The 25,934-nt window shown below is 39.8% G+C and overlaps 1 protein-coding gene across 17 annotated transcripts in view; it reads right to left on the reverse strand.

Moving 5' to 3' along the window:
- The window catches only part of Mpdz (multiple PDZ domain crumbs cell polarity complex component), a 162,332-nt gene that overhangs the window by 74,791 nt on the left and 61,607 nt on the right, over positions 1-25,934 (reverse strand). For 15 of the 17 annotated variants that reach the window (XM_037202680.1, XM_037202683.1, XM_037202687.1 and 12 more), the window contains exons 11-19: positions 17,717-17,900; positions 16,452-16,523; positions 13,514-13,620; positions 11,480-11,626; positions 10,489-10,653; positions 8,510-8,695; positions 7,115-7,324; positions 5,950-6,066; positions 4,168-4,335 (exon numbers count right to left, since the gene is read on the reverse strand). In XM_037202680.1, coding sequence (XP_037058575.1) covers positions 4,168-4,335; positions 5,950-6,066; positions 7,115-7,324; positions 8,510-8,695; positions 10,489-10,653; positions 11,480-11,626; positions 13,514-13,620; positions 16,452-16,523; positions 17,717-17,900 — 1,356 coding nt within the window. The remainder of the gene's footprint in view (positions 1-4,167; positions 4,336-5,949; positions 6,067-7,114; positions 7,325-8,509; positions 8,696-10,488; positions 10,654-11,479; positions 11,627-13,513; positions 13,621-16,451; positions 16,524-17,716; positions 17,901-25,934) is intronic. The other 2 variants (XM_037202689.1, XM_037202686.1) reach the window with 2 other exon arrangements.

Here is a 25,934-nt window from a genome sequence, read left to right on the forward strand (position 1 = left end):
CTATTCTCTGAGATTGTAACAAATGAACAGAATAAGCAGCCAATATAAAGTAAAAATGACTGGAATAGATGTAGAGATTATTGAAAAATAATGGCTAAAATATAGAGAAGAACAATCTCTAAGTATCAGAAAATCCAAATTAAAATACACATCAACATGCCAGTTTGTACTTATAAGTTTGCACAGGTTTTAAAATATTATTTTTGAACATTATGTCACCAAGAACACTGATAGAGTATTAGCATTTACATTAATAATCCATTCTTAAAGTAAAGACAGCAGGTATGTCACACAGTGACTTTGCCCTTCATTCATATCCACTGACATCAACACATACTGCCTTCCACTATAATCTTTATGTAGAATATTTTTGACATCACTTTACATTAAAATGTGCACACTAAGTATAAATTGTTAAATTACAATAAAAAAAACTTACTATATTCTTTTGTCTAAAAGTTAGTTTTGAAAAACCCACTAAAACAACAAAGCCATTCTAAGTTTTCCAAACACATTGCTAAAAGAAATAATTTGAGAAATATATTGAGAAAATTCTAAAAAAAAAAAAAAAAAAAAAACTTTGAATCTTTGTTCTATCAGTCTGTCTAGCAAACATCAGAACTAGTCACCAATAATCTACACAATCAACAACAGTGAAATTATTCAGATCTGACATGAATCTTTGTGCTGTGCATATTGCTCTGTATGCTGCAAATGTGCTGCTCTGATTGGTTAATAAATAAAGTACTGATTGGCCAATAGCCAGGCAGGAAGTATAAGCAAGATAGAGAAAGAGGAGAATTCTGGGAACAGGAAGGCTGAGTCAGGAGTCACCAGCCAGACACAGAAGAAGCAAGATGTGAAGGCAGAACCAGGAAAAGGTACCAAGCCACGTGGCTAAACATAAATAAGAATTATGGGTTAATTTAAGTTGAAAGATCTAGCTAGCAAGAAGCCTTAGCCAATAGGCCATACATACAGTTAGTAGTTAATATAAGCCTCTGAGTGTTTATTTGGGTCTGAGCGGCTGCCGGCCCCGGGTGGGACTGGAGAAAACTCCAGCTACAAATGGTGCCAGAATGTAGGGCAAGAGTTTCCACCTAAAACCTGACAAAGCTTTAAAAAAAAAAATTCTAAAATGGAGATAAAACAGCTTCCTAGTTGTCTCTCTCAGGTTAGCCACAGCCTGCTTGCTTGAGCTACTCTATCGCAGGTTTGTGGCATGTGGGCTTGACCTGCACCATGGCAGGAATGAGGCATCTGCAAGCTGCACATTATGCTGCATGGTGGATTTACCCTTTGCTAGTTAAAAAAAAAAAAAAAAAAAGAGGTTTCTGGGTTACATGCTGTAGAAGCATAGACCCACTGCTTCTGAGAGTTGATGGTACATGGCTCCCAGATCCAGAGCTGTTGGGAAGCTGAGGTGGGCAGAAAATGCTGCAGTTTAAAGCAATAAATTCACAATAAGACAGATTCAGATGGGATAAACCTCTAAGTGGTTTACAATGTGTGTAAAAATGTATGTAGGCTTGGAAGAGAGAAAAAAGTAATATATGCAGTTATATAAAGAAATAGTTTTAAAAAATAAAGTCTTTAAAGAAAAAGTAAAAGCAATATAAAAAGCCACCTAAAGATGGATATCACACAGAGAAGTTGGATTGTGCTTCTCTTTGGGATTTTTAACTGCAGAAAGACATTTGATTGTAAAGACCACTCAGTTAAACCAATATGTATACTTTAAAGGTACCTTGACTTCAAAATTTGGATGTTAAGTATATGTTGCTTTAGAAAGGAGGCTCTGCTTTTGTTTCCACAAAAAGCAAGAGGCTATGGATTTGTTCCAGATTAAAATACATCAGGTTTGACCAGCGAAGACTGCCTGAAAGGTCTCCAATGATATCAGGGCCCAGATGATCCAATATCCAGAATGATTTCAAGGCAACTGGTTCAGACAATACAGCCTGACAGACTACTCCATAATCCTAAAGTTTTCTTTATATCCCCATAAGAATACAGCGCCCTCATCCAGCAGGAAGTAGTAAGAGATGCTACACCCAAATTCCCAAATATACCAAGCTGGCTTTGGAGATGGAATTGGCTCACTCCTTCTCTAAACCCAAACATATTGCTAAAAGAAAAGGTTAAGAGATTCTTCTGTCCCATATCAGAAGAGCCCTCTGGTGCGGGACAGAGGAAAACCAATATTTTTATTTAAAACAGGTTGATTATAAATATGATCTCTTTCTAAAGAAGAAAAGAGGATATGATATAGATATGATAAGATGAAAGGGTAGATTAATGAACCTACTTTTTAGGAGCAACAACTTGTTTAGAAATGTTTTACATTGCTATGGATTTTAGTTTATTTATACAAGCTTAAACTTAATTTTGTTATACTGTATATATTTCTACTCTTGTTTGAAATATTATGTTTATGTAACTTATTTAGACTGTAATGAATAATTTAAAAATACAGATTAATAATTAGTCTTGTATGATATTCAACCTTTTAGTCATGTTAAGTTTTCTAGGTATATACAGATATAATTCAATTAGGTAGGTAATCTTCAAATACTTCAAAGACCTATAGAATATGGCATGTAAATGGTTTTAAAATTCAGACTTTCTGGACAGTGAGACATATCTGCTCCTGGCAGCACCAATTTACTTCAGAGAGGAGGATGGGTATTAAAGACACATTATATGGAGTTTATCTTCTTCTTGGCAAAAATAGCCATTTGGGAAAGAAACTGTTCTTGCCTGGAACTGTTTGATTGACTGGACATGCAGGACCCATAGGAAGGTGACCACTGAACTTTGCTTGGCAAAATGGTCACAGAGGAAACTGCCAGACATTCTACAGGACACAGAAAGAAATGACTGAGAGACTCTAGGCCTGTGGGCTGAAGACAGATGTCCCAACTTTACAGAGGAACTTTGGATGACTGTCCAGGCTGCCAGCTGTCTCTGTCTACTCTTGCAAGACTCCCGAAAGTTGCTTACATCCTTCTCCCATTTTTCAGGTAATATTATATCCTTCTGAGATCTTTGATGTAGTTGAAGACTAGATAGTTATAATTTCCTTGGTTATGACAAAAGATAAGTTAGATATGAAACCTTAGACTCACAAATATAGGATACATAGGATATCTCCTTTAATTTTGCCAAATACATATAGACTAGATATTATAAATAGACTAGATATTGTAACTGTAATTCTTGCTTGATAATTGTTTTGTTAAATGTAATTTTATTATGTTAAAGCTAAAACCTCCCTTTTGAAAAAAAAAAAAAAGGGAAGTGCTATGGATATCGCTCTGTAAGCTGTGAATGTGTTGCTCTGATTGGTTAATAAATAAAGTACTGATTGGGCAGTAGCCAGGCAGGAAGTATAGGTGTGATAAAGAGAGAGAGAATTCTGGGAACAGGAAGGCTGAGTCAGGAGTCACCAGCCAGACCCAGAAGCAAGATGTGAAGGCAGAACCAGGAAAAGGTACCAAGCCACGTGGCTAAACATAAATAAGAATTATGGGTTAATTTAAGTTGTAAGATCTAGCTAGCAAGAAGCCTTAGCCAATAGGCCATACAGTTAGTAATTAATATAAGCCTCTGAGTGTTTATTTGGGTCTGAGCAGCTGTGGGCCCCAGGCAGGACTGGAGAAAACTCCAGCTACATCTGTGACTGCAGAGATGTGACATCATTAATATGCTATGTGGTGGTTTCAATGTGAATGGCCCCTATAGGCTTATATATTTAGTTGCCAGTGGGTGGACTGTCTAGAAGGATTAGGAAATATGGCCTTGTTGGAGGAGGTGTGTCACTGGGGGTGGGCTCTGAGGTTTCAAAAGCTCACTCGAGGCCCATTCTCATCATCAAACTTCCTCTTGCTTGTGAATAAGATGTAAGCTCTTAGCTACCAATCCAGCATCCTGTGTGCCCGCCTGCTACCAGCTCCTTGTCATGATAGTAGACTCTGACATTGTAAGTAAGCCCACAATTCACAATTAAATGCTTTTTTTTTTTTTTTAAGTTGTCTTGGTCATGGTGTCTCTTCATAGCAATACAACAGTGACTAAGACATGCTACTTCTACAATTCAGAGGAACTTGTACCGCCAAAGGTTATACACAGACTTTTCTCTAAAATGAAGTGCTATTTCTGTTGTACCTTGGGAGGAGATGATGGAAGGGAGGGGCCGTAGTTTGTACCATCACTACAGGCACTATCATGAAGAGATAACACGGAGGTCCGGATAGAATAGACACTGTCGTTATCAGGAGAGAACTGAGACTCAAATCTTGACTCAGCTACTGACTCAGCATCAGGTGCATCTATCTGGGAATAAAATAAGAACAGCTGGTTACCACACCCTGTCACAGGTCACTGTCACTACTTGAGCTAAAAGGCACACTGCACCTTCCTGGTCTGTTCTGCTTGCTGCATGTGCCTTCCCTACTCTTACCCACTTGAAAGCTGCATGGAGATTGCAGCACACAGATGGGCAGACCACCCACAGCAGAGGCCGCTATCATTGGACACTATTACATCCCATCAACTAAAGAACTAAAGGTGGCAATTAACAAGCTTAATTTTAAGTTTAAACAGCTACATAAGCAAGGAAAATACACAACATTTTATGATGCCAAGAATTTGGTTATCGTTCTTCATATTCAGCTAATAAACCGTTTTTCATAAAGGCAGCTATGTGATTGTCTAGCTAAGATACAGAAACCAAGAGCAGCTTTATGTTTGAGCTAGAATCACACTAACAGTGAAAGGTCCTGATCACACACTGGTTACCAGAAGCATTAAGTAATTAAACATTTTAACATGGCAAGCCATATTACTGTAAAAAGCTATTAAAATACTACTGGAACATTTCAAAGTGAGTCTCAAAATATAATTCACAGGCAGGCTGTTAACATATTTTAAATATTTGTTCAAATTCACTAATAAGCTACAATGTGGAGGATATCTTTTACAAATGGACATTAAGTAAAACAATTTGAGAAATAATTAGTATATGCTCCCTAGTATTAACTGAGCCTTATGTCAGATTATAGACGAATATTTGTTTTAAAGTACTACTAGAAAGAGTACTCCAACAGAATGTATACAGCTATCGCTGATACCTTTAAATCTTAGCAATCTTAAAATTCAATTAGCTCAATTATTGTAGAGATGAAACATGAAGCCCTCAGGAAGTTGAGTGGCCAGTTTAAGAAAACAGAGCTCATTAGAATATTGAGGACTCCTGTGATTACTACAAGGCACTGAGTTTCCATGAAATGAAGTAATCCTCTCAAATGACTTTCATTTAAAGGGGTTCAAAAATGTCATCCGAAGCCTAGAGAAGATATTGTTTCATGGTGTACTTTAAAGATGATGAGCTGGTATTGGCTACATATACCCTTAATCCCAGCACTCGGAAGGAAGAGGCATGTGGATGATGATTGGGAGTTGCAGACAAGCCATAGCAACATATTGAGATACTGTCTCAAAAAAAAGAAAAAAGAAAAAAAAAAGGAATGAGTGAATGAATGGTATCTTTGTGTACTACAATGTTTCAAAAGGAATTTGCTATGGCAAGGTATGACTTTCATAACACAAAGTCCAAAGCACTCTAAATTATAATGCTCCTGGAGGAGGGCCAAAGTCACCTCATATTTTAAGTATAATGTGAATGTATTACACTTATTTATAAATACATCAAAACATTCCAAAAATAGCTATTCAAGAGTTTGTAATTCAAAAATATTAACAAAAAGAATTATCTTCCGTCCAAATTAGTTTTGGCATAATACGTAATGTCAAAGACCTAATTCACACTCTCTAGTTTAAAGCAATGTGTGCATGTGTGCACATTGAGATTCCACATACACTAAGCAAGTGATTCAATAAATCTGCAGCAGAACTTTTATTAAATATCAATCAGTTGTTGCCACTAACCAGAGCCAAGTCGGCCCTGAAGAGGGCTTTGTCAGGCAGGCCTGGCTCCTTACAGGAGTGTGGTGGGCGGAGAAAGGCGTCCTCCTTGGCAGAAACATACCCTTCTTCTGGTGAAAGCTGCAGGACATTGGTTTGGAGAAGGGGTTTGTGAGAAAGAAAGAACAACAGAAAGGATGGGAAAGGGGAAGGGAGGGTAAGAGAGAGAAGAATGTAGGGAGGAAACAGAGTCTTCACATGATAACATGACTTCAATATAGAGTGAAAACTATAAAGATAGACAAATACTGACCCTAATCATTTCATTTGAAAGGATATAGAGGCCTTTTTCTGCCTAGGATAAGCACCAAATAACAGATGAGACTCCCTTTCTACTATTTTTTTTTTTAATTTTTGCAAATGACAATCATAATCCATGATTTTTATAATAATCTTCTGGTCATTTTTTATCTGCTAACTGTTCTGGCTAAATAATTAAAGGCAAAGTTAAGTATTAAGCCTTTAAAATCCGCAGAATAAACCATTAAAGAAAATCAATGTTTTTCTCAAGTATTGTAAAGGATGCAATTCACTTGACAAGGAATGTTAGTGAGGACAGGATGACCCCATCCAACCTCTCTAACCTAGAAAGCACCTCTTCCATTATGTAGCCATTAGAATCCTTGCAAGAATCTTTGAAAACACAACAATCACCTGTCCCCTACAGTTAAGAGGGAACAACTTGAGATGCTAAATACAACACAGCTTATAGGACCAAAGGAAACTACCTGCACAAGAGTGCATCTGCTTAATTCCCCTCCTGAACTCATACTGCAATCCTGAGACCCTGGGAACTCTACACTTGTCTTCTACTTTCTAACAAAAAGGGAAATTTTAATTGTCTTGCTACATCACCTGGTATCAGTAACCCAAGTAGGACTTTTATAGGAAAAGCATTTTTCTTATTTGTCTACAGATTTAAGTTTATTATTAATCAAGCTCCACTTTAAGGGACAGAGCTACTCATGGTATGTTTTGGTGCAAAAAGAATATGAAAGACCAAATATTGTCCTGAAACTAGCTACAAAAAATTTTTGCTCCTAAATTACTATTGTTTTTTTCTTAGTGGCAGTAAAGTATCTCCCCAGCCATTTCCCTTACAAGAAAGCAATAAAATCCAAGTTCTTACAGGCAAAGGCTTGGCCACTCCTATCCGCACCATGCCTGAGGGTGCTCCCTTCAGGGCTTCCACGGCCTCTTCAAGACTGCTGTTTTCCAGATTGATGTCATTGACAAACATGAGCCTGTCTCCCGGAAGAAGCCGCCCATCCTTTTCCGCAATGCCACCAGGCACCAGAGAACGAATTACTATCACAGTGCTTGCTGGGTCGATGGGGTCCTAACAGGGCAGCAAGGTGAAAAGAAGTCAGCTCATTCTGACACCACAAGTATATTTTACAAGTTGTCCCCTCTAATTGTTGAGAGGCTTAAGGTTTTCATGGAGGTTCTAACAAATACCTAGGACAAGTTGATGTCTATTTCATTTTAGAAAGATCAGAGGAGTTCACCAGAAACAATGAAAGCCTCATTTGCTAGTGTTGTTGAATAGACCACTATATAATATTAAATAACTTCAAGATGAAATTTTAATTTTTGGTAAACTGTTAAGTTTTATGCTATGGCCAGGAAGTGGTGGTGCACGCCTTTAATCACAGCACTCAGGAGGCAGAGCCAGGTGGATCTCTGTGAGTTCGAGGCCAGCCTGGTCCACAGAACGACATCCAGGACAGGCACCAAAACTACACAGAGAAACCCTGTCTTGAAAAACCAAAAAAAAAGTTTTATGCTATGACTTGAAGCTGCATGTATGTCAAGGACATTGGTAACCACAGTATTTGTATTGTAGATGGATGCACACTGACTTATGTTTTGTTCTTTAGAAATGAAGAAATACGAAAAGAAGCCATGCAGTATTTGTGCTACAAGCACAAGGTCTGGCATCATTAGAGATAGCCTGAGTTCAAAACTATTAAGAGTAACACTTGCGTTTTATCAAACAGGGTTTAGCATTTCCACATTTGCTTGGCACAAAACAATTCAGGGAAGGGTACAAGCCACACTGAGCCAATTTATAAACAATCATAAATTTAGTAAAATGACCGGAATGTTAGAATTTGTGATATGTCCAAGTATAAGCTCATCTTCCATATTGTACAAAAGAAAAAAATAGCAAATACTTTATGGCTCACCACTAAAATACAAACAGTCAGTTAAAAGCATAGAAATAAAAAGATTCCTCAAATGACAAAAAGAACCCACTGTATTATGATACTCCTAAAAACCATTCTGTGTTTTGCTCAAATTCTTGAGGTGAAACATAAAACAGTTTAATAAATATAATGATAAAAGAAACCTTTTATAACAAAAAGAAATCATACCAATTACATTACTATGCTGAGCAATTCATTTGAACAACTAATGTCAATACAAAGTATAAAATAGTATTTTCTTGTTATCTGCTACCAACAATTTACTTTTAAAATATGGCATCCTTTCAGCAATTAGGAAAATAGGATCTATTTACCTGGTAGTCTAAAATGCTGAAGCCAAGTCCCCTACTCCCTTTCTCCAGCTCTATGGACTGAATGCCAGCCTCCCACATGGCCAGTGGTGTTTGACTCTCCTCAGCATGTTGATCCACATCAGGCATCGCCAGCATGGGATCCTCCGTCTCTGAGGACCCGATGAACTCACCTAAATCTATATGAGGCTGAATAACATATAAGGCATCTCTTATTTCAGAGGGAATAGCATTTGACACATGATCAACACTGCAAAAAAAGTTGAGTTCCTGTATCTGTACACAACAAAACATTCTCAAAGACCCAAGTCATAAAAGGCATTTAAAATACAAGCTAGAATTTCCTATATGCTTATTCAGTGGTTTACGGGTGAATTTCCCTTCTTGTATAAGTTTGAATCACCTCTACATGAAGAATAAAAAGAAGTGTGCTGTTACTAATTAAAAAGGACTCATGATAAGTAAGATAAATTCAAGAAAATGTGGGTATATGTAAAGTTTTGTATTGTATGCAAGTTAGGCCTCCAGAATACACAGAAATAGTTGGATTAAGTAGCGGAGACATTTACAGACACTTCACACAGAAACTGGGCTTCAAATGTTAGCTTCTCTCAAGAAAAACAAGTCAAAGTGATATCAGCCAATCCAACCCTATTTATCTGTATGAACATACCAATTTTACCAAGGGGGTTTGTCAGAATAAATCTCCTTCCCCTGCCCTCATGGGACCATCCCATCAACACCACGTGAACATGTGCATGAATGTACATGGCTCAGCCTTCAAGTGGCACACAATTTAGAATATTGCTTCTTGTTCTGCCCTATTATGATGTTTAAAATAAACTATGTACTTTATCCTTCTAAGCATAAAATTATTTCATAGTACTGATTCCTTCAGCACAATGTAAATGGAATTCCTTCCTCCTGAGAACTGACTAGGGTCCTATGCTAAATGTGTTCAGCACATCTTCCAAAAAGGTGATTACCTCTGAACACTGTGATACAAACAGATAAGAATACACAGACAGGAAAGTGGATATCACAGAAAATTATTTGATGTGAATTATGAGTTCAACTTTCTTATATTCTCACACTAAAATGCATAAATAAATTAAAACCTATATATACACAGGAATGTATCCTTCTATATTTTACCTATTCACTAGGTAAAAAATATTCATTCTGGTTAAATGCAAACCAGAAACAGCTGTGTAGGTATATAAAAGTATGTTTTTCCATCTGTCCTCCACACAAACATTATTTGCATACTTCTGTCAACTGAGACAAACTAGTCAGTGGGAATGCTGCAAGTACACAGTGTTACCTGCTATCAAATACATAGTACACAGTGTTTGTTACCTACTGTCAATACACAGCATGCAGTGGTACCTACCGTCAAATACACAGCATGCAGTGGTACCTACCGTCAATACACAGTATGCAGTGGTACCTACCATCAAGTACACAGCATGCAGTGGTACCTACCGTCAAATACACAGCATGCAGTGGTACCTACCATCAAGTACACAGTATGCAGTGGTACCTACCGTCAATACACAGTATGCAGTGGTACCTACCATCAAGTACACAGCATGCAGTGGTATCTATCGTCAAATACACAGCATGCAGTGGTACCTACCATCAATACACAGTATGCAGTGGTACCTATTGTCAAATACATGGTATGCAGTGGTACCCACTATAACTACTTTAACTGGAAGAGAAAGTCTCCACGAGATGGACATTTTCCTAACCTACATTTTACAGAAACAAAAATTGAAGTTCTGAAAGGACAGGTGACTTGTCTATGTTAAGCATCAATTCTGATTCAAGCCCAGGGCTGTATGAGTTCTAAATCTATTCTATAAGCACAGACTATGTGAAAACGATGAAGTATTAATGAAAATAAAAATCTTAACATTTGAACATTCCTAAGCCTTGCTGTGATACGTTCAGATGAGCCTTGTTTCAGCAAGTGATACCTTTTCTGTTAGTTCAAGTTCACTTATGTCCAGGCCATCCAAGTCTGATGAGGCGTTGGGTGGCACAGTTCGGCGGCAGCATACCATTGTCACATCTATAGGCAATTCTTTTAAAATATTGACCACATCTTGATGATTTTCTCCAAGCAAATTGATACCATTCACCTGCAGAACAACATACATGGTCCCCATAAGATAGAGTTTCGTAATACAAAGACTGTTTGAGAGCACCATTTTTCCAGGAACACAAATGTCACTATGGTGGTGGCTGTGGTTCTGCTGTGCCCAGCACTACATTTAGACCCTTGTGAGAACTATCTAACAGGGTCTGTATGCACGGTTAGAGTCTTGCTGTAACTGGAGCTTTTCAAGCACTCAGGGCAAATGCCTTAACTTCCCTTTAGGTTTGATCTGCTAGTGTATGGTAGGAAGAGAGAAAAACAGTATTCCCAAAGGGTGCAGCAGAAAAGACTGTAAAGAATTAGCATTTAATTAATTTACTTAAAAAAAAAACTAAAACTAAAAATGGCATATATAGTATGTGAAAACGGTTTTAAAACTGGGAACAAAAATTTCATTTTTTTTTATTTCTATATTTCAAAAACACTGACAGATTGCAGAAAAACAAATACCAGTGGATAGCTCCCGAGTGATAAGAAGTGAGCAAGCGGGGACAGAAAGGACACACTCACTGCTGCTAGTCTCTGTGGAAGCAGATGAAAGTGCTGCCTATTCTAAGAACTGAACCCACACTGAAAAACTGTCAGGGAGCGTTTCACAGTCTTTGGAAGCTAAACCACATAACACACAACACAACGACCACCACCACAACAGAATGTGTGGAACCGGATCTGTAGTTCGGTGTCCACACACAGTGTTTGGTATTGCGGCTTGGGGTTGACTTTAAGATTTAGTTATTCATCGCCATGACTTCTCCGCAGCCTTTCCCATCTTGTATCTGGAGAAAAAAAGGGAAACCAGAGCTCCTCACTTCCAATAGCTCGTCTCCACTGAAGAGCTTCCCACTGTGCCCCACAGGGCCTTCTGGCAGAACAGATCGGATGAAGTGGTGGCCCACTGTTGCTTCCAGACTTATCCCCAGGCCACTGTTCTCACTGAACTTGCTCACATGAGCCACCTGAAATGAGAAAAATCGTCACAACTCTAACATGCTTCTGGGCTTTTTTTTTTTTCCTACTCATGTCAATATAATAAGTTCACCCCCCACAAAATAGTCAAATTTCTCACAAAGCTTCAAAAATCTTATTGTAAGCTGCGTATCACTGGAGAGTTGCCAGTGAAAAATACTGATGTCTAATAGTTTCACAGACCATCGAAGACTAAAGGGAAGTGCCTAGCCACAAGCACTCAGAACCATTTTCAGGGCCTACTGAGAATGTCATAGTAAATGGGTAGAATGCAGGTAATGAATAAGAGGCAGGCAGAAACTACTAGAGACCCAAGCACAGCTGACAGCCTGAAAAGCTGCACACTGCAGCTATGAATACCATGGGATGCCCTGTGCCATTCCTAACAAACACATTTACCAAACAAGACCTTTCATATCTTAATGGCAGTTGGGGGAAGGTCAGTATCAGAATGAAATCACCTGACTCTGAACTGTGATGCTGGGCAACATTCTTCTCAGCCCTGGAAACCTAATTTAGAGCTCACTTATTCTACGAAACTGCCGGGTCCCCACTGATGTCGCCAGCCATCTCTGCTACACTGCCCCTTTATGATATTAATGCTGCCGAGTGTAGAGCAGGCAAGGAGAAGGCAGAGTTGCTCCCATTTACCTGAGCAAGGATCATAAATGACACGGTCCTGTCTTACAGCACACGTCTACTCTTAACAGAGTACTGGGAATATCATCCAGACAACAGGTGTACAAAGGGCATTAAAAGTTCAGTCTTGGTTCTGATCTAGATGAAAGGGCTTGTCAAGGCCCCCCTTATTCAATTACCATCTAAACAGCAGGTGTCTGCTGTACATGCCAGCCACATTAATCTCACCCACAAAGTCAGTGCTAAAGAAACCACTCTTCACCTGGATCCCATTGTATTCCTCTACAACTTAGAGTTAAAATGCTCACAGCTACACTTACTCATTTTCATTTAACTATAAATTACCTTGAGCTTTTAAAAGTAGGTATTGCTATGAAAGTAAGTACAAAATTGAGAATACTATTTAGCAATGAAGGTCAGTGCTTTTAATATATATTGTCTGTTCTCTTTACCTTTTCTAACTCAAGGAAATATGGATATTGTAAATATGAAAAATTATACTGCATGTAGTGTTTTACTTTGCTTTTCAGTTTTCTGATATTTTAGTAATGTGTCAACTTTGTAACTTTTTAGAATAGCAAACTGTAGTATCTTAGCTAGATACAGACACTGTTGGTAAACATCAAACATTGACATGACATAAGTGATATGAAAAAATAAGCAGAACCAATCTATTACAGAAGATAAACCCATGAGAATGATAAAAGGGACGAGGGATGGAGTATGGTGCACTTCTGTATGCCCAGCACTAGGGAAGTGGAGGCAGAGGGACCCGGAATTTAAGGTCCTTTTAGTCTATAGAGAGAATCTGAGGTCAGCCTGGGCTACAGGAGACCTTGCCTTAAGTGATTTTTTTTTTAAGAAGGAAAGGAAGGAAGGAGGGGAGGGAGAAAGGAAAGCAAGCCTACAACTCTGTCATGATAAACTTTAGCTTATTTGAAGTGAAGTGTCATTCTATTATGGTTCTTTCTGTCAATAACATGCTTAAAAATCAGGAAAACCATTCTTGTGTAGATATTATTTACACCACTCCGAGAAATATTAAAGGATGATGACACATGAGTTCTCAAGCTTGCAAACCATGTATTTTGGTTTCTTAGCTACCATTGCAGCCTTTGAAGAGCTCTAGACGTTTGATCTCTCTCCGGGGCTCATTCCAGTGATGATCTTATTTTCACCAAGGATTCCCTGCTCTCACACAGGCAAATTCAGGAAACATGAAGAGCAAGCTAACCTACCACTATTTCATAGTTAATTCCCATAATTCTCTGCCACTTTGTCAGCAGGGCAGCCTCTTGCTGCACATCTTCTGTTTCTTCCAGCTCAGTTGACAATAACGGATACCCTGAAATAATCCAAATACTGAAGTTATTGCCAGCACCCCAAACTCACCTTCTCCACTTTTTGGAAGGAAAGAAGATCTAGCAAATCCTTTGTGTTACACCGTGTCAGACTCTTTAGTCAATGCACAGCTTCCTCATAGTTTACTGAATTTTAATGATCTAATTTAGACTAATGCTTGCATATGCAACACTATCCTTTCTTAGTGGACACCTTTTAAATATGCAACACTATTCTTTTTAAATGGACACCTTTTAAACTTTAACTAGACTTTTCATTAACATCTCCATATATTACCTAACATTCATTAAAATAATAAGGGCTCTAGGCTCCTCTCAGATCCAAAAGTTTGTCTACTGATGATATTTGGTGATATTACAGTAAAAATGTGTGGTCAGGAGAAAGGGGAGCTATGATATTACCTCAAGCACAAACAATATAAATTGATAACATACAACTTCACAAATAATAGGGCAATATAAATAAGAGAGTGAAACCATGAAAAACTGAGGCTGTGTAGTAAGATAAAAGCCTGTTGTCAGAATCCCACTACTTAGCCAAAAAGTAAAGAAAGGCATCAAGCAAGTGACGTAAGTGGTTCCAAATGCAGAACGTGCAGCTGAAAGCTGGGAGTGACGAAGGAGCATCTCTGTAGGTCTCTATTTCCAGAAGAGCTCTTCAACTGAGCTCCAGCTCCAACCTACAACATGTCTAACATCACTGCATGCTTACTCATAATGACTTTCTTTTAAAAACCTCTATTCTCCTCCAGTCTCTAAATGAACTTAAAGAACATTTCAAAATTCAGATTTCTGCCAGTTGCCTTCTCTCTTTCATGGGAACTTTGGGCTCATCATGCTTTGGATAGTGATTCTGATTTTTTTTCTGGAGAAAATGGACAGAGTTGATAACCATTTTTTAAAAAGGATTCAGGACAGCAAGAAGTTTGTTCACTTGCAAAAGTCCTAGTTTCAATCTCTAGCTTAGAGAACAAAGCAAAACAGGGCCAGAAACTATCCCTGTGAATACGTGTTTGCTCTTCAAAATTCAATTTAGTTCCATGAGGGGTTAACAACCAGCAGTGAGTAGGGTTCATAAGGAATTTTTAAACCTAATTCTGGGATCAGAGGTCATTTTGGAGTCCCCCAGTTAGTTCACATTAAATCATTCCTTTGTATTCACACAGCACAACAAGAATATAATGTGAGATTATAAATGTAATGTGGGGGATCAGATGACACTGTTGAGATTCATATTCATCCAGCAAACCCAAGCCATGCTGTTCTTATCTACCCTCAGACTACATTTCAGAAATTTAATACAAACAAAAAGCCACAGAGCCCTGCTCTCCAATCTAAATGAACAGTCAAGTGACTATCCTACACAGAGTCACCTTTCTGCAAAAGGACAGTGGCATCCCACCCTGACAGGATAGACAGAGCAGGCACATTAGAACCATTTCCAGGTTACTGATTTATTATTATTATCATTTGTTAATAATTTAAGGACTCCTGATTGTAAGTTTGGAGGAGCCAACCATCAACTGCCCTTCCCCATAAATAAGTAAATTTCTCATTAGCTGCCTTTCCCATAGCAAAACACATGATTCCAAATCTTTAACATAACCCCTCGGGCCCATCTCCACTTCCTATTTCAAGTCATGTTCTAAGTATTTTTATCCTTTCCCCCACTCTTGATATTCACTTTAGCCTAAGTATTTTCTTTACTAATTAGTGTAAAAAAGGCAGAATGTAATTAATATGTATGAACACTCCACATTTCCCTTCCAGGATATCGTTACATACACAAAAATCTCTTTAAATAATAAAAGTAAACTAAAACTTTAAGCAGTAGAAGAAATGCAATAATGAAACCATAGACACAGTGAAGAGGCTTCTGTGTACCTGCTGAATAGCAGAATCCACATACTAGAGAGGAATGGTTCCATTTGCTCAGAGGCTTTAAGTCACCAAACACCCAACAACAGGACAGGGGAAATAGGCAGGAGGCACATGGCATAAAGAGAGGGCAGATCTGGTGTGAAATCAGTTAAAACAATGGATCCTAGGAAATCTACAGTAAGAAGAATGCTTAGACAGGCTTGACAATTTCTCTGCAGAACTGCTTTCAAACCAAGTCCCTAACATTAAAACTTATCAACCTCTGAAAAACTGAAATGTAAATATCAGCCTTCCAGAAGAGGCAGTTGATGCAGAAGTGGTAGTATGTGCCTAAAATCCAGCACTCAGGAGCCTAAGGCAGACAGGTCATGAGTTCAAGGCCAGCCTGGGCCACATAGCAAGACCCTGTCTCAGAAAACAATCATCACAACAAAAAGCAAATATTTTCATTCCTAAAAATCAAAAAGAGTCTCCATGTTTGTTTTTTATATAATTTATATTTTTCTATTGTTTCATAGTTGGGTAGAGACATATCAACTATATATAAACACTAAGTTAAAACTACATATACTATCAATGGCTGCCTCAAGAGTAGTTCTAGTGGATGTGCATGTGCGTGTGCATGTGTGTGTGTGTGTGTGTGTGTGTGTGTGTGTGTGTGTGTGTGTACACTCACATGTGCACTCATGCCCATGTACACACGTCAAAGAACAGACTGATTCAGCAAGAAAATTAACCAACTATAAATGAATTATTTTAATATGAAGAAGCAGTTAGTCCTATTGACAAATCTAGATGTCAACATCCTTTTCCTGAGAGGTTAGTAGCATGTTTATCATGGTTTAGTAACTCACAGATTGTCATAAGGCTTAAGCTCTTTGCAAACATCCTTTCTAAAACACAACAAACACTGAAGCCTGTCTCTAAGTGTTACCTTCTTCTTCAAACGGCAATATGCTGGGATTTTTCCTCAAAGATATAGACTCTTCATCTTTTTCATAATTTTCTTAAAGATAAAAATATTATAATAGTTATATCCATAAGATAATAAAAGCATTTGAATTTTTCTAAACCCACGCTGCTTGTTTGAATCACCGATTAGAGTTAATTCTAAAGAGACAAACTCCATAGTAATCGTATGTATTTATCATCATCCTGTATGTGGGCTAGGACTTTACTGAAGCCTGCCTGCCCATCTCCCAGGAATGTCTTACACAGTACATGGCACAGACATCAACAAACTCAATAGTGTGAGAAATAAACTTCTGGCCAACAGCCTCACATTGAAGATTATTTCAGCAATGTGTAGGGGGGTATCCATGGATCTCAGCTTATAAACGGCATTTGTGTTTGAATTTGTGAGTGTGAGTGTAGGTGTGTGTCTTCATGTATATTTAGATGTGTGTGTACATGCCTGTGGAGGCCAGAGACCAACTTTAGATACCACTCTTCGGGAGCTGGCTAGCTATGTTTTGTGAGACAGTGTCTCTCCCCAAGACCTGGAGGGTGCCAAGCAGGCTAGGTTGGCTGGCTAAAGATTCCCAGGGATCCCCAGGGTCTCTTGCCCTCTAGTGCTGGGATCACAAACAAAATGCCATACTCAGCTTCTATTATGGGTACTGGGGATCAAACTTGGGTTCTCATGTTTGAGTAGTAGGAACTCGACCAGCAGACATATCTCTAAAATCTTGTGAGTGGCATTTCTAGAATTCAATCTGATAATTTAAGGAGATTCTGTGCAATTAGTTATCAGTGTCTCAAATAAAAATTCAAACATGCAATGGAGAGATTATTCAGTGGGCCCAGCATGAGGACTTGAGTTTGAATCCCCCAAACCCATGTAAAATTGTGCAGAGTAAACTGGGTCTATAATTTGAGTGTTCCTATGGTGAGATGGGAAGTAGAAAGAGGAGATTCCCAAGAAGCTTGTGGGCTAGCTAGCTCAGCCATACACCATGGTGAACAACACAGAGACCCATCTCAAACAAGGGAAAAGACTGGCACCTGAGGCTGTCCTCTGACTTCCATAGGCATCCTGCACACATGTGCATGTGCGAGTGCGCGCGCATGCACGCACATACACACACATACACACACTTTCTAAAAGCATCAAACAGAACTGCATCCCCCTGAAATGAATACTTTAGAGTTAGGAGAAAACGCTAAGTCTAAGTGAGAACCAGGTCCACTCACAATTACCTTTGCTTACAGTGGCACTACCAGGTGGCACATCCACATCTTTTGAAGTGTCTTCTCTAGAGGTGAGTTCTGCTTCCTGTCTTGCTCCCTTCCTCATTAGTGTCAGGCGCACTGTCTGTCCTGTGTGACGTAACACCTCCACTGCTTGCTGATTGGTGAAACCTTGAAGGTTGGTGCCATCTACCTGTGATAACAAGACACATTAAGAATTAACAGCGCTTTTGTACCGCTAATTCACAAAATGGATTTATTGCTAAGTACTGAGAAAGGGGCAGGGAATGGACATTTCTATATCTAGGAAGTGGACACAATGTTTTAGCACACACTCAGTGTCTAGAGGCAAAGATGGTTTGCTCAGAACTTTTCTGAGGGTTCCGTTGATTTTTATAGATTCTGTGGTAGAGTTTCAGGGTATGACTTTTAAAATCATTTCTCTAACTCCCTAGGTGATCCTGATATGCAGTCAAATTTAGAAACCAGCAATCCAGGGGATCAAGACACAGAAGGCAGTGAGGAAAGCTCACCCCACACCCTGGCATGTACCTACAGTCCTTCACATTGCCTGTGAACAAGGGAAGCGAAACATTCAGCATTCGCATATTTATTAGACAAATAGAAAGCTATGAGATCCAGACTAGCATCCTCCACCAGTGTAGCCTAACTACAAAAGTTTCTGAAAGGATATATTAAAACCTCAAATTAAACATTTAAACCCATTTACTTTATTTATGTGTAAATAAGTACATACATGCATAGACACATCTGTTGTTAACGACATGTAACATATATAACAATACATGACACCTGAATGTACAGAAGAGAAGGTGGCAACGGAAGAGGAAATGAGTATTTAATTTTTTTTCTAGTGGAAATGTCAGTGGCACTAGAGACTGCCCTGTAGATGAGTCTCAAACTCCGCTTCCTTAACTCTTGTGCAGTCCCTCTGAGTTACACGGGATCCTGGACATGGGCACCTGCCCCTGTTCTTCCCCACTACTGACTTTTCTGATTCCCTTTGGAAAGATTGGCAAATTAGAGTAATAGAGAAAAAAAAAAAAAAACTGCAACAGAATCCATAGCCAAGAGAGAAGAAAGGTTCCTACAGCAGAAACTGGAAGACCTTCTGCTAGAAATGGTCTGGGAATGCCAGCTGAGTCTTCTTGTGCCTACCAGTGGCTCATCTGCTCAGAGAAGAAAGAGGGGCTTCCAGGCTGGGGAGATGTCTCAGTTGGTAAGGGGTTAGCTGTGCCAGCATGAGGACACAAGCTCAGCCCCCTAGAACCCACACACATAAGCTGGGAGCAGAACTGAGGAGACAGATTAGCAGACAAAGATGTCTTTTGTCAATTCTGACATCCTAAGTTTGATCTCCAAGACCCACTTAGTGGAAGGAGAGAATGGAGTCCTGCAAGTTGTCCTCTAACCTCTGTATACCATGGCACATGGAAGGCACAGGAAGGAGGGTCCTTGGAGCGTGTTGACCACGCAGTGTAGCCAAATCAGCAAACTCCAGGTTCAGTAAGAGACTGACTGCCAAATTGTGGAAGATACTTGACATCAACTTCTCTACATTCATAGACACACATGTGCACCTACACACAAATGTGCATACACACACACACACACACACACACACACACACACACACACGGTGGTCAAAAGGTACATTAGATGCCAAATAGAATACAATTATATTTAAACAAAGATACATGAAGGTTTTCTGAATTTAAAAGATTTTAGTTGTGTGTGTGTGTGTGTGTGTGTGTGTGTGTGTGTGTGTGTGTGTGTGTGTAAGCCAGCCCTGAGGGCATGAGAGGGACATAGCTGGTACTGCCTCATTGTGGTGGTGGGGACAAGGGAAAGATGTAGCTAAAGTTTTCCTGGTCCTACCTGGCCCACAGTCAGGACAAATTTCTCTCACCCGCCAGTCCCACAGCCAAGTAAACACACAGAGACTTAAACTGTTTGGCCTAATGGCCCAGGCTTCTTGCTGAGCCCATTTCTATTTAACTATAAGTTGCCACGTGGCTCTTGGCTTACCGGTATCTTAACATCTGCTTCTCATGGCGGCAGCAGCTGGCAGCTTCTCCTGACTCAGCCTTCCACTTCCCAGAATTCTCCTCTCTCTTTGTCCCGCCTATATTTCCAGCCTGGCTACTGGCCAATCAGCGCTTTATTTATTAACCAATCAGAGCAACACATTCAGAACATACAGAACATCCCACAGCAGAAAGATGCCCCCTCCTCTCCATCCCTACGGCCTCCAGCTGGCAAGAGAGTTGACCTCTTTACCAGCCGCAACACTCAGGAAAGTGGGGCTTGCATCTCATCTGGGCAGCACAGCAGAGCCAACCCTGCTAATAGGGCACAGGTGAGTTTGCCCTGGGAATATAAGCATGGGAGACCTAGCCCCACCTCTCATCTGCCATATAGTGGCATAGGCTGGGGAGAGTTGCCCTCCCCACCCCTCATCAATGCCTGAGATAAGTAGGAGAGCTGGCCCTGAGATCACAGGAGAGGGGGAGTTACCCCTGCCCACCAGCACCTGCAACACTTGGGAGAGCAGCCCTGTACCTCACCTGGGCATCACAATAGAGCCAATCCCATGGGCAGAAGTGGGAGTGAGCCAGCCCTGAGGGGAGAGATGCCCCCCTCTACACCTTGCCCCTCACCACCTTTGACAGATGAGGAAGCTGACTCTCCCCCTTTCCAGCTGGACCTCAGAACAGCCAGCCCTGTTCTTTGCCTGGGCAGCACAATAGAGTTGACCCTCTCAGCAGAAGCATGGGTGAGATAGCCCTGAGGGTGTGAGAGTGGGAAAGCTGGCCACACACCCCCATCTGCCTGTGGTGGCAAGGGTGAGGGAAAGATGCCCACCCATCTGCCCCTGCCACCAGTGGTGGGTAAGGGAGCTGAGCCTACCCTTACCAGCTGCAGCACGGGGGAAAGTGGACCCTGCACCTCGCCTGGGCAGCACAGTGGAGCTGAGCCTATTGATGGGGGAGCAGGTGAGCCACGCCAAGAATGTGAACATGGGAGACCTGGCCCCACCAGGTCTCAACTGCCATATGGCGGCATGGGCAGGGGAGAGATGCCCCCCCCCTACAACAACACCTGAGGCAGATGGGAGAGCTGCCCCTATCTCCCACCAACTGCAACACTCAGGAGAGCAGGCCAGCACCTTGCCTGGTAGCACTATAGAGCCAATCCTGTTGTCAGAGGTGTGTGTGGGAGCTGGGGGGTGGGGTGGGGTGGGGCAGGGGTTTTGGACAGATCTGAACACTGAAGACCCATGAAAATTCTTAAAATGCACAGAACTTTTCCTTTCAAGATTTTGGTCTATAACCAATTTTTATCACTCTTTATAGGAAGTTTCATTAAGAAAAACCTTACACAAAACACCAATTGAGAAACTTCATCTAACTCTGGCCACTTTGGATTGCAGGAGAGCCATGGGGTCAACTCTGCCTTAGTGATCTCATACAGAGGAGAATACCAGAGGTAGGTACAAAGGCAAACCACCTCTATTCATGAAAAGAGCACAGCCACCATCATTTTAACATGGACTACAGGCTCCATAATTAGCAAGGGAAATTCTGGAGAAGAAATACCAACCACACAGTTGAGAAAACCTGTTTCCTTAGCATACTCCATGTAGCTTGCCAAAGCATCCTCCAAGAACCTATATCTACTAACAGAGACTGAGAGTCTGTATCTATCACAGAAAAGGCACATTTGCCATTTCTCATTATCAGTCTATATTGGTTCTAACTATGTGTCACACTAAATAACTAATAGGAAACCTGATTTTATTTGTTGACAAAATTAGCTAACATTCTGAGACAAAAAGTGTTCCTTTATCAAATAATTGTTACACAGAATGCCACCAGGGAAGAGGGTTTGGGGGGAAAACACTCGTACTTTCCTGCCCTGTACTGTACACAGCATAACACTAGGGGTCCACAGACGGCAATCTGTAAAGAGCAAAATAGTTTAAAATGCTTCCTCAAAATAGTAAATAATTTCTTAATCTTCTCAGCACCTCAATAACTACAAATTAAAAATAGACCATAGCTCCAATATTTGCTGTCAAAACAAAACCAGAACAAATAAAGGCTATAGTTGTAAAACTGCAACTAGGAAGGAAGGAAATAGTACCAGTTTATGGGAGGACCACAGAGGGTGACACTTTGCACTAAGTGAACACATGGTCAAGAGCGCTGTACAATGCTTCCCAGGGGTTAAGGTGCTTCTAAATTTGAAAAGAATTGCTAAAAAGTAAAATTAGAATATGGATGACAGTGCAGACAGTCTTATTAAAAGGAATATAAGACAGGGAAAGTACACCTCCCCTTTGTGAGTACACTTCTTTATCACCTTCCTTGGCTAAGAGGAAGTGATCTTTGAGGGTCACTCACATAACAAAGATAATGACAACCTAGAGGCAAGTTACTGTGAGACTTAAAAATTTGTAATAAATCTACTCCCTCAGTAAACATTTCCCTAATTAAAATACACTAATACAACACTCCTATACCAGCTACTTTGAAGGTCTAATGTAGTTCTCTTAAGGGAAATTAAAGGGGCATTATATTCTGCCCTAAGGTAATGTAGCTGAATCAAGAAGCTCTCTAAAGGATGACACCAATGGATATCGAAAATGGACTGAGAAAAACCCATAAGCCTCAAACCTACACAAAGAACCTATAGGAGTGAAGAAAGCTGGGGGCAGGTGAGGTGGCCCTCCCAAGGTAGAACACACCAATTTAGCTGTCTGGTACCAAATGGCCAGCCCTGAAAACATACATACAAGTAACACTGCATAGACTGAACAGATTATATTCTGTGTATACACACACACACACACACACACACACACACACACACACACACACATATATGCATGAAATAACAATTAGTAAAAAAGAGGCATAAATTTGAAGGAGAGAAGAGGGTACATGGGAAGGTTTGGAAGAAGGAAATGGACAGGAGAAATAACCCAATTAAATTATAATTCAAAAAATTTTTAAAAGTTTGCTGAACACTTAAGAGAGCTATCAATTGCTAAGCTCTAACAATTCCATTTCTTAATATATACAAAAGAAAAGTGAAAACACATCCTCATAAACCTTGTACAAGAATGCTCACAGCAGCATTAACTCTAACAGTCAACAAGTGCAAACACCTTTCATGGCTGAAATGACTAATAGGGAAATGCGGCAAACCTATCCACAGTGAACTATTAACTAACAATGAAAGCCAATGGAAACTGACTCTACAACACAGATGGACCTTAGAAACTATGCTAAATGAAGCAGTCAGTTACAAAGTACCAAATCCTATGTGACTGTATGGACAGGAAATGACCCAGAAAAGGCAAGTCTGCAGAAACAGAAAATAGACCCTGGACTGCATAGGCCTAAGACAGTGGAAGCAGGGAGCAAGGAATACAGCCATGAAAATATTCTATACCCAAATGCAATGCTGAATGTCCGACATTGGAAGGATATGTACAGACACTGAATTATACAATTTAAAGGTACAAATTATAGAATATAATATATTATTTATAATTCTGATTTGAAACACCATCTAGTAAGTTGATGTAGATAGTTGAAGGAATAAAAAGTAAACTTTTAACACATTTATTGTGCTGGATAGTTTTCTGTCAACTCATTAAATCTTAGTCACTGGGTGGTGGTGGCACACACCTTTGATCCTAGCACTCGGAAGGCAGAGGCTGGCCGATCTCTGAGTTCAAGACCAACCTGGTCTACAGAGTAAGATCCAGGAGAGGCACCAAAACTACACTGAGAAACCCTATCTTGAAAAAATGGGGAAAAAAAAACCTTATAGTCATCTGAGAAGAGGGAACCTCAATTAAGAAAATGCCTATGAAAGATGGGGCAGTAGGCAAGCCTATAGGACATTTTCTGAATTAGTGATTAATGGGGAAGGGTCCAGTCTATCCCTGGGCTGCTGGTCCTGGGTTCTATAAGAAAGCAGGCTGAGGAAGCCATGAGGAGCAAGCCAGTCAGTAGCACCCATCCATGGCCTCTGCACCAGCTCCTGCCTCCGGGTTCCTGCTGTTTGATGTTTTGACTTCCTTCAGTGATATTAAACCAATTAACCTTTCCTCCTCTGTTGGAAAATGGTCCAAGAATGGAGTCATGTGGGGGGAATCCTGAGTGCTTGTACGAACACTCCAAGAAAACAGGCCAAGAGTCTTGTGATCCCAGTTTCTTCCAAACACGGAATTGTCCTGGGAATGTATTTTTGTGTTCCTCCGAGGTGCAGTAGATAGGAGTTTCATTCAGATACTCACCATTGCTTCTGCTGTTATTCAATGAAATGTTTACACTGTCGTGGTCTTCCTACATGTGGCCTGTCCTTGTGATTGTATACAGCTTGAACTCATGAGCACTTTACTCGAGTGACTTCTCTCACAGTATAAGCTGTGTGATGTTCTGAATGAAGTTAGCTATTGTGTGAGACTTTATTCCACCTCATTTATGGGCTCCATTCTCTCAGGTCCCACTGCTTTGAGAGTGGTAAATATTCCCCAGTTGCTTTTAGTCATGGTGTTTCATCAGTAGCAATAGTAATCCTAACTAGGACAATTGTACATGGATCCACACTGTATTCACCTCTCCCTTACTTCCTACATAAAAAGTGTGTGATGGCTCATTTCCATTCATGGTAAGATAGAGACACTTGGGAACCTTCCCAGCTAATACCCAAATGGGTCAGAAACTCAATTTGATCTTTCAATTGGACTAAAGCAGAAAACAGATAAAGTTAAGAATTCACAGGGCTGATGTCAGGAACACTCTAGAAGACACACTGTAGACTTTCCAAGGACAGAAGTAATAATCTTTAATATTTTTTTTTCCTAAAATGTGATAGAAAATATGTAACAAAAAACCCTACCAATTTCATATCTTCTAACCATCCAGTTCTTAGTGTTAAATATTTTCAGACTAGTTTGTAAAAGTTCTCTAGGTTTTTTGTTTTTTTTTTTTTGAAATATGTAGATGAATCACTGTCATGCTGAATGACAACTTCCAATCACACAATTCCACAAGCCCAACCCCCTAACCCTCTCACCCCCCTACGCCATTCTCTGACAAGCTTGGATCATGTTAGTGGGATCACACATTTGTCTTTTTACAACTTGCTTATTTCAGTTAGCACAATATTTTCAAGATTGATCAACATTGCAGTGTGTGACAGAATTTCCTTCTTTTAGCAGGTCAAAAAACAAGCCATAGCATCTGTATACTACATTTTGTTTATCCAGTTGTCTACCAGCAGTATCTGGGCTGCCCCTTGGTCTGTACTATGTAAAAAACACTGCTGTTAGTAAAGACTCTTTAATCTTAACTTGACTTGTTCTGATTAATAAGATTCCAAGGGATTAATAAACAACTTATGATAAACTATAAGTCAGCATTCTCCACCAATGTCTTCAAATGACCTTGAATATTAAAAAAACACTGGCAAAGAGAAAGATCTTGTAATTACAGACGTTTAGATAGAGGAGGTCAACAAACAGGTTTCCTACCTGTGGGTCACCTCAAAGTCTTCAGTTTTTCATTGTAGGCTAGGAATCCCTAAAAGATCATATCTACCGGTTTCCTTAGTGCACTTAACCTAAAGTAATTTCTAGATTAAAGAGTAATTTGAAGAAGCCAGTATCCACTGAACAGCAGGTGAGATTTTTTCTTTTTTCTTAACTACATAAAACAGCCACATACTTAAAACAGAATGCTACTACAATAGCATAATGATCAGATTAGTCTGTATTAATTTCTTACACTCTTATTCATTTACAGGACTGAAAGGAGATCATCCAATTGACAGTGTCATTCTGCAAGGTTAAAAAAATATGCAGATCTGAAATGTAGGTCCAGGTACAGTAAACATCTAGTCTCCCTTCAGAATACCCACAAGAAAATGCACTATATAATGTTAGTGTAACAAATTCATTATGATCATAATTCAAATACATTAGAAAAATTATCTAAGAAATTTCCATTTTAGACTTCAGAAAAGTAAAACTGAATCCAATGGTCCATTTAATCTGACAAGAATAAAGAGGCAATTATAATGTCAGTCTCAAACTCCTAGAGCTAGAGTGAATCAGTGGATCTGGGCTTGGGGAGATGGCTCATCCGGTCAAGTGCTTCCTGTGCAAGCAGAAGGCCCAACGCTGGGG

The sequence above is a fragment of the Peromyscus leucopus genome, chromosome 2 (assembly GCF_004664715.2).
Source record: "Peromyscus leucopus breed LL Stock chromosome 2, UCI_PerLeu_2.1, whole genome shotgun sequence".
Taxonomy (NCBI): domain Eukaryota; kingdom Metazoa; phylum Chordata; class Mammalia; order Rodentia; family Cricetidae; genus Peromyscus; species Peromyscus leucopus.